The sequence below is a fragment of the Gymnoscopelus braueri genome (genome assembly GCF_963280865.1).
Source record: "Gymnoscopelus braueri genome assembly, chromosome: 12".
NCBI classification, from domain to species: Eukaryota; Metazoa; Chordata; class Actinopteri; order Myctophiformes; family Myctophidae; genus Gymnoscopelus; species Gymnoscopelus braueri.
Genome location: NC_137614.1, coordinates 31559083 through 31568355, shown reverse-complemented (window position 1 = coordinate 31568355; position 9273 = coordinate 31559083). Strand labels below are relative to the sequence as shown.

Genomic DNA, 9273 nt, shown 5'->3' with positions numbered 1-9273 from the left:
TGTGCTTGAACTATGGAAGGCCTATCCTGCTTATGGCTGAGTTGGCGGTGGGTGGGAGGTTTGGTAATGTTTTTTTTAGTAGACTCCATTCTGCAGGATTGTGGCCCCTCACATCCTATCAGAATGAATGTCTAATTCCAGGCAAACACCTGAAATATTTTCACTTTGATATGTGGTTTACTGTATGTAAGATACACGACAAAATTCTAACATGTGTCAAATGTTTAATTTGAGCTGTTGTTGGTCTGAATGAGCTCATTCCCTCAATTCTGAATTCAAAGGGTGTTATTTTCTCTCAAGTTATTTAATTACAATAAATGGAAACTCTTGGGTTATCACTTAGTTGGCAGCATTGGCTCCCAATTTACTTAGTCAAATCCGTTTGATAGCAAATTATAGTTTCTTTCAAGAGCAATGGACAATAGTTTATATAGGTATCCGAAATAATGAACACTATCTTAATGGTTTCAGCCGTTTATGAGCTAAACCAGAGGAATGCTACATACGCAAATATAATTTGTTGAAATGTAATGTCAACCATCTGCACTGCAGCATGTAAAATTATATTAGTTGATAAATGTTCAAACGATATTTTCCATTGCTCATAAGACAGAAATCTTTAAGTAGCACTGTAACAAAAACACAAAGACAAATAGAAATCTAAAGAATGATTTATTGCTTTATTTTCTGACAATTAGAAAATATAAGAGCTGTTTATTCTTTCTTTTCATCTTTCTCTCTAGTCTATTGGGTGATAATACAAACACCTAAAGCAAAATTGCTCTAATCGAACAAAGTTAAAAGTGGTCATACCTGCATTTCAGTGGTTCTCAGAGCCAACTTGAATGCAGGTGATGCAACCAATTGTAACAAATTATCATTCGGTAAGATGGTGGGTACATTAATTAGCCTGGCATCCTATCTGCGCTGCCTTGATAATGTTTTACTATGTGTTCAATCTGGATTCCACGGCTGGTATCGCAACATCGCTTGTTTATCAGACAGCCAATGTTCGGCTTTAATATTGATCGATTATCAGGGATTGATGCTCACAGCAATGTCCCTGGTGTTCATTAGAGACAAGTGTTGATATAAGAGCTATTTATTATGGGTCTAAACTCAGATTTCTTTAAGCCACTTTGGCTATCAGAAGCGATAAATTGACGCTGATGGTGACAATTATTGTACACGCTATATATTTAGCCCTTCACTAAAATCACAAATTGGGCAGAATTTGTGTTGCTTACCACAAGTGACACTGTCGTGTGAGTATAGATAAAGCTTAAAGGACAACTTTGTTTTTTTTACAACCAAGGTTTATATTTTAGCTTGTAATTAAAGTAAATAAAAGATGAGTGTTCTTTTTTTTTCATTTACTGCTTTCTACAGTTTTAGCAATTTTTGCGATATTTTTTACAGTGGGCGGGGGCATTCTGTCCGGTGGCTAAATATGCCTTTTTTACACAATAAAAAAGGTCCTGTGGTCTTTGATGGCCAGATGTGAGTTATTGGGGGCTAGAAGAGCTACTGTAAATAATAATAAAGAAAACGCCGGGTTATTGTGTAAAAAATACATATTTAGCCACCGGACAGAATGCCCCCGCCCACTGTAAAAAAGATTGCGAAATTTGCTAAAACTATAGAAAGCAGTAAAAAAAAAAAATTTAAACTCATCTTTTATTTACTTTAATTACAATCTAAAACATAAACCTTGGTTGTAAAAAAACAAAGTTGTCCTGGCTTACTTCAGATTCCATATCCAGATTTAAATGTATGAAACATTCCAGATTGAACAAGTCAAAGTAAAACAATGAGATTACAACAAACGCAAAAAAATATGGTTCTCCAGGGAACACAGTATGTTACTTGTGCTAGAAATCATTTTGCTCTAAGCTAACCTCAATATAAAACTATGAAGCTACAAAGTGTGCGTTTGTTCACTGACAAAAATAGAACTATAGACATGTTCTCTGTAGTCAAGTGGAGAGTAACCTGTCGCTCTTCTCTGAGGTAGTCAACAAGTAGAAAAAATCATCATCAAAGGCATGGGTAAACTAGATGTGTCAAAGATACACGGCTATAATGTATACACCATAGTTGAAAACTCAATACATTATCGCATCCAAGTCTAAACCACTCAACTTACATGTTAAAACAATGATGATTTTGTTTTGCAGGAGAAAATTATGAGAGGTAGCAAAGTTTGAATGAATTATGTCGCTGTCTGTCACTAGATAAAAATAGAGTTTAGATTCATAAAACCTACCATTATAGTTTCAATCTAATGGCACAAATAACCAAAAATAACTAGAAGCAAATACACATAAAATATAACAGTTCTGCATGTTTGTTGAGGTACATAACATTTCAAGAGATCAGAGTCATCCTTTTTCTTTTTTCCATAAATGTCATAAGTGCTTAAACCCAGTCGAGATTAGACACTCTTAGAGAGGCACAACAGTAGCATTTTAAGACAATGGTGCAACACATCAAGGATTGGAACAATGCTAGTGAGGTAAAGTCCTTTGTAATACAGCAAACGTTAAGGCAGAAGAGTGAAACCAACCCTTTCAGTAACAATCCCTCTAAATATCTTCTCTCCAAGATAACTTCAACAGCCAAAGAGATGGTCACGTTTCATTGTGGTGATATAAAATCTGATATGCCACTATGCGAGTCGAGTTGAAGGGACGACCTGTTTGTTGAAGCAGGTGCCAGGCAAAACGTTTTTTTTTGCTAATGGAGAGATGTGATTCCAGTCTGAGGAGCACATTTGGTACACTGTTGAGTAACTTTATTCATCCTATGTTTCAGTGAGTGACACAAGCACATCTGGCTCGAATCTCAACAGACATTCCCTAAAACGCTTCCCACCTTCGACTTTGCCTCGTCTTGTCTTTTGCAGAAAGAAAAGTGAAGAATGCCAAAGGCAAAGTCAAAAAGAGAGGCACAGTGCTCGGTCAACATTACATTAGAAACTATAAAATCAAACAAGAGCCTAAAACGTGCGGGAATGGATGTTAAATGGAACAGTGAAATGGTTGTAGAGCTCAAAGCTTGCTCAGTGTCCAGTGACACTGTGTTCAATCCCGAATCTCCAATGCTTTTTAGCAGCAATACAGGTCAAACTATTGTGCATTACATTTGAGATCCATCACTTGCTCAGCTGAATGGTTAGCATGGTTGGGAAGTGATGGATTACATGGTTTACAATAACATTACTGTGCTTAATTAGAATATGTAAATACGTTTTACAATTAACGTTACTCAAACAGCAATCAGATAGCAAAAGTAACAAACACAAAATAGCTTGAATCGCTATTTGTAGGCATTTCATTGCGAGACTATTGACTTAATATAATCAATTTCTCATCACCTGAAGGGGTGAAGAAGGTTGTAGACAATTGATTCATAACTGGCTCATATATAGTTTAGATAATTGGTTCATCTATCCATCTGCTGGTGCAATTGGAAAATCAATCACTTATGTAACCTGGGGTAGTTACTGGCAGTTGTAGGTCTTGGGATTACATTTACAGCAATTACTGCCAGTAAATTAGAATAAGGCATTTAAAAGCATATTCTTTGCATTTTGAGGCAAAATTGTCACAGATTATTCCACTGAATTTCATTACGAATAAAATTTTTGTAGCCCTGCTCATCTCTAAAGCATTTCAATTACCTGCGAATCCAACTTCAGTACGCCAAATTATCAGTGAATTTCTATAACATCTGCTGCAGTATGAAAGCATTCTCTTACTCATGAGTGAAAGAATTTGTTGATTGTTTTGAATAATGTAGGTTTTTTCATAAAGAACTATCCTCAAACTGTAAAATTCACTGGGGTTGTGCTGCACCTGTGTCCACTCTCTTTTGTATTAAGTGCAACCACTGTTTGTAACAGGTTTTTACCCGAAAGAAGTACTCAATTTTGGTTGCATTGAGATCATCTAAATTTTCTTCCCTCTTTCAAGCTTCCTTAAAAAAAAAAAAAAAAAAAAACAATGAGGTAATACTGATGAGGTGATTTGTTGTGTTCAACAAAAGATATCCAAGATTAGCATAATTAGCATCAACAAGCTAAATTAGCATATTTCTTTTTTTTTGTTGTTGTTGCTTTTTTCTTCTTCTTTTAAACCAGGAGGCTCATGCGGAGATATCATTCCCATTTTTACCCTTTTCAAAAAAACAATGCGCGAGCACATGGGAGGCCAGCATTTGTCCATTACCAGAGCTGCCCTTCCCATGCCAGATTAAGTTTCCATGGTGACAACTTTTGCGGTGTCCCCTAAGGACAGGGGAGCAGGGCTGCTTCACTGTTGAAAGGCCTGGTAGTAGCGAGGTAGGGAGCTGGAAGTGCTCATTGTAGGACTACTGTACCCCTGAGGTAGCTGGTTGTGGTTGTGGGCTCCGGGGCCCTGGGGTACGTGAGCCTGGGGAGGCTGAAGGAGGGCGAAGGGCCCCGGGGCCTGGGAGGACAGGCCAACGGAAGAGGATGGGGAGGAAGTGGCTGAGTTGGAGGTAGACGGATAGCCCATCACCAGCCCTCCCATCCCCATGTGGGCACTGTAGGGCGGCAGGCCAAAGGGCAGGAAGCCCAGTAGCGGGCCCAGGTCCATGTTAGCAGCGCAGGAGAGCTCAGCGGCTGAGAGGGCGGGGCTCCTGGATAGCAGGTGGGGGTCCCCGGCTCCCGGCAGTCCGGAAGTTTCCGGCAGAGCCTCCCTCTGGGGAGGCGAGGCGGCGGAGGAGGCGCAGGAGGTGGCGGCGCTCAGGTGGGGGGGCAGGCCGCTCTGCAGGTCCAGGAGGAAGCTCTCCACATCGGCACGGGGGTATGAGGTAGATCCGTGTTGGTACCTGGGCATGTTGCCGTACGCCGGCTGCTGTTGCTGCTGCTGCTGCGCCGCTGGCGACTGCAGGTGGTGGTGGTGGGGATGGGGGGAGGGGGCCGGCATGTGACGAGCCACGCCCATGGTCGTGGACAAGGAGCCCTGCATGAGGCCGTGGTGGTGGCCTATTCCGGGGATGGGGTTGGCCATGGGGTAGGAGTTGTACATGTCCATCGAGAAGGCCTCGGGGGGCTCCTTGGAGGCCGAGCCCAGGTCGCAGGTCACAGGACTCGGCTCCTCCTTCACAATACATGGGGTCGCCGGGGCAGGGGTGGCCGCCGGCGTGCCGGCGCCAGCGGGCGTTAGCCCCGTCTCCTGGGCGTGGCTCTTCTTCAGGTGGCGTGTCAGGTGGTCTCTGCGGCCAAAGCGCTGCGCGCAACGTGGGCACAGGAAGTCCCGGCGGCCCGTGTGCACCACGGCGTGGCGCCGCACATCCTTGCGGGTATAGAAGCGTCGGTCGCAGCGTTCACACGAGTACTTCCTCTCCCGCACTGGTGCACCGGCGTTTGCGTTGCCCTCCGGCGGCGGGGGCCTGTCGTTGTGGCTGCCCAGGTGCTCCAGCAGAGACGCCGCTCCCTCCGGACACGGCAGGCCGGGCGCGGGGCTGTGTGCCGCCACCAGGTGCCGCCTGTAGCCCAGCTGGGTGCTGTACTGCTTTCCGCACTCCTGACACTGGAAGAGCTGCCTGCCGGCCTGCTGGCTCTCCTGCAGCTGGCTCTTCAGATGGTCCTGCTGTTGGAACATCTTCTAGCAGATGGGACAGCGCTGGCTGTTCTTATGCACAGGGACTCTGGCCCGGAGCCTGACCAGACACAGACAAGACTCATGGGGTTATTCCAAGGAGCTGAGCATCAGACTGAAGACCTCTGGTTGCCTTGTTCATTCAGAGTGGTGTGATGAATGTTAAGTGCTGTTTGTTGGGTGTCCGATGGTCTCTTACGGTGATGACTGGCGGTCTGTCCTGCCTTGGTAGGGCGAGCTTGTGTCCGACGCTTGGTTTCTGTGGCAACAGCTGCCATAGCAACCCCAAAAGGGCTAGGGTGATGAGGAGTCAGACACACTCAGCAGCTTTGGAAGCTCTGACTGTTTCTGTGCGTGTGCGTGTGCGTGTGCGTGTGCGTGTGTGTGTGTGTGGTGTGTGTTTCCTGAAAAGAGCTCTTGTTTAGGCCCAGAAGTTTATTGCAGCGCTCAGCCAGCCAAAAACGCCAGAATTGCAGCAGCAGCTAAATTGCAGAGGCTCTCTGGCATTTTTACAGTCCTGTAAACACAATAAAGAAGAACAAAATGTAATTTTTGTTATGTTATCATTATGAAACACAAAATCTACAGTGGGAGCCATGAGTAAAGATGAGAAAGTCTTCTCCTAAGATGAACAATTATTACATTACAACAAATGTTATCTTGGAATTGATTTACCCTTCCTTTTTTCTCCTAATTTAGTTGTTATGCCAATTCCCATATTTCCCCACATACACGTAGTCCTCCTACAGTTGGGAGGGTGTACACACGCATGTGTCTCCTCCGATACAAATGAAGTTGCAAACTGCTTCTTTTCACCTGACAGTCACCAGGAGGATGCAGAGGAACATGCTATACGACCTAGTTCCACTCCCTGTTGAACAGGCACACTGACCAACCTCAGGGACTTTAACCCTGTGCAACCTGGATGCTGCAAGTCAAGTCTACTTAAGCCAGGTTTTAAAACTCTGGGATTAAATGTATTAAGTATACTCAATATCACTGATAACGTACTGTAGTCAATGTAGTGCATGTTTGCTAGTAGTATTCTTGCGGTTGGACAACTACATGCACGTGTGCTTCTACATTGAATCTGTACATTATCACCTGTGAGAGACATAAGAGATCTTTTCACAATAGATTTCCCTTTTGATTCAAACCATCTCTGTAAGACCCAATCCGGATGTCCAAAACCCCAACACTCTTTCGTCTTGCATCATGTATGTTAATTTGAAACATAAACTCGGCTTTCAAGTGATGCTGTGCGTGTAAGTAGCGTGAGCCGTGACAAACAGAGTTATCGTCTGCCCGTGAAGCGGTACAAGAACTGTATATCTGCTGTTTGAAATTCTATGTTATGGTAAAACTTCAAATGACCACAGGATTTATGGATTTATGGCTTTAAATAAACTGCCTATTTCTGTTTTACCCAGAAAAGACACGATTAATTGGAAGCTGTGGAATATGTGTATTTTCAATTATCGTTTTCAGGGAGGCTAAATAACTGGGTGGTTAATGAACTGAATTACAATCTACATGAGATAACATTATTATACATTAATAAATGTTCTTACGCTACACTGGACTGGTTAATAAATCTAGATGTATTATCAGTGATTCAAACTCATGTGAACAGGATTCTGTTAGGGGTATAAATAATAGGTGAATAATAATCATCAAACAAATAGAAATTGTGATGTATTATATGTTGCAAAATGGATATCAAATATAAGTAGCAAGCAGATAAGCACATTTAACTTAGGTAGCAAGATGTCAAAAGTTTTACCAGAAACCAAGTAACATGAATAATGACTGAGCAAGCTCAGGGCCGTGTGAAGGACAGCTATAATTGATGAACTTGCATTTCCTTGAGTGTTGCAGGGAATCCAGCAACAAAACTACTAAGTGGGAATAGCTGTGATATAATTCTCTACATAATGAATACAATATTTTGAAGATTTAAGAACTATTCAGTAGGTTAAGTACTGTAAGTGTCCCTTTTACAATTCAAATGTATTTCAACACCCCACAAGTGACAGTAAAACGCATGAAATCAAGCTATTGAATACAAACTACAAACTAGATTATTTCCTATACAGGGTCTATATTTAGGCTGCATAATGCACGGTACTTTCACAAAGCACTAAAAGATAATAAGGGAGATATGGTAAAGAGTTATGGATAGAAGCGTGCCTGTCTCATCTAGCTATAATAAGGTATTGAATTATCTTTCCATAAATTCTGTATTCTGGTGACTGTAGTCGCCCCAAATTTCCTCACTAATACTACCATATACGTTATGTAGTATTATTACTATACAATAATAGATCTTCTCACCTGCATCATTCCATGCTCTATGACTTATATGACGAAATGCTATCACTGCCATCTTGTGGGTTGCAGCATCTTAGCTCAAATATGAAGCATCGATGCTCTCGAGGTTTTTTCATTATTTAAAAGGTGCCGTAAGCAACCTAAACATGCAAACCTACGACAAAGTTTGGTCAATATATATTAATTCCGAATATATCAGAGTGGGATCGGATGAGACAGCACGGTTTAAAAATAATAAAAATGCAATAATAATGCTGTAATAACAAGCTAATTACCGTCTGATCGTGTTAATTTCATCGCGTTCTTCTACTTGAATGAAGTGATAATAAAGCCCATAGAAGAAAGTAGGCTAATATATACATGGACACTTGTAGAGTGTGTGTGTGTGAACACACTGAACGTGGTCTAGTCTATTCCACCTGATTATCACCGGCTAAAGTGATGTAAGCTACATAGCCTGCATTCACGAGGTAAAGCTACATTCAAGAGTGTGAACGACTCAAAATGCACTTTTTTCTGTTAACAAATCCGACGACGATGAAGCCACTTCTCACATGATGTTTACAAAGTATCCAGATCGGCTCTGGTTACAAAATGCACAAAAGATAAAAAACGATTCAGCAAGTTTATGTCACCGAGTTTACCACCACAAGTCGGCACGGGTCATTTTTTTTGGGATCAAGTTTAAGCAGTATTGTTTAGTGTCATACGTTCCAAAACGTGGTTAAAAACTTACCTCGAGGCGGTCTACGGTGTTTCTGCTGGTTATTTTCCCTTTGATGTTCACCTCAACATTTTTCCTGATTTTTTAAAGATTTTATGGTGTTCTGGGCCTGGACTCTTCGGCGCGGCGTTGGAGTTGTAGAGCGCATGCATTGTGGGAGTGTGACGTCACGCACACAGCACTTTTTGACAAACTTTGGCACAGAAGGCATGTTACTGGATCAGGTCTCTGTCAGTGGTGGAAGAAGTACTACTCACATTGTTTACTTGAGTAAAAGTATCAATACCACAGAGTAGAAATACTCCGTTACGTTTACTTGAGTAAAAAGTACAAATGTATTGGCATCAACATGTACTTAAAGTATCAAAAGTAAAAGTACTATGCAGAAATGTCCCATTTCAAGGTCTGTAAATATATATAAATCTTTTGAAAACAGCAGAGAAATATATATAGAGCTTAAGTGGTTAATGTATGTTTAGTAATAATAATCCAAATCTAAAAATGTACTAGTAACTAAAGTTTTCTAATAATTGTAGTGGAGTAAAAGTACAATATTTGCCTCTGAGATGTATAGTGGAGTAAAAGTACAGA

The 9273-nt window shown here is 41.6% G+C and overlaps 1 protein-coding gene across 1 annotated transcript; it reads right to left on the bottom strand.

Annotated features, from left to right (window-relative positions):
- Positions 1 to 715: 715 nt before the first annotated feature.
- Positions 716 to 8832, bottom strand: LOC308097769 (zinc finger protein PLAGL2-like). Its single transcript, XM_080445792.1, has 2 exons — positions 8695 to 8832; positions 716 to 6144 (listed from the first exon to the last, which is right to left on the bottom strand). Exon 2 carries the CDS (start codon positions 5628 to 5630, stop codon positions 4314 to 4316), a length of 1317 nt encoding a protein of 438 aa, XP_080301918.1. The 5' UTR covers positions 5631 to 6144; positions 8695 to 8832; the 3' UTR covers positions 716 to 4313.
- Between the last annotated feature and the right edge of the window lie 441 nt (positions 8833 to 9273).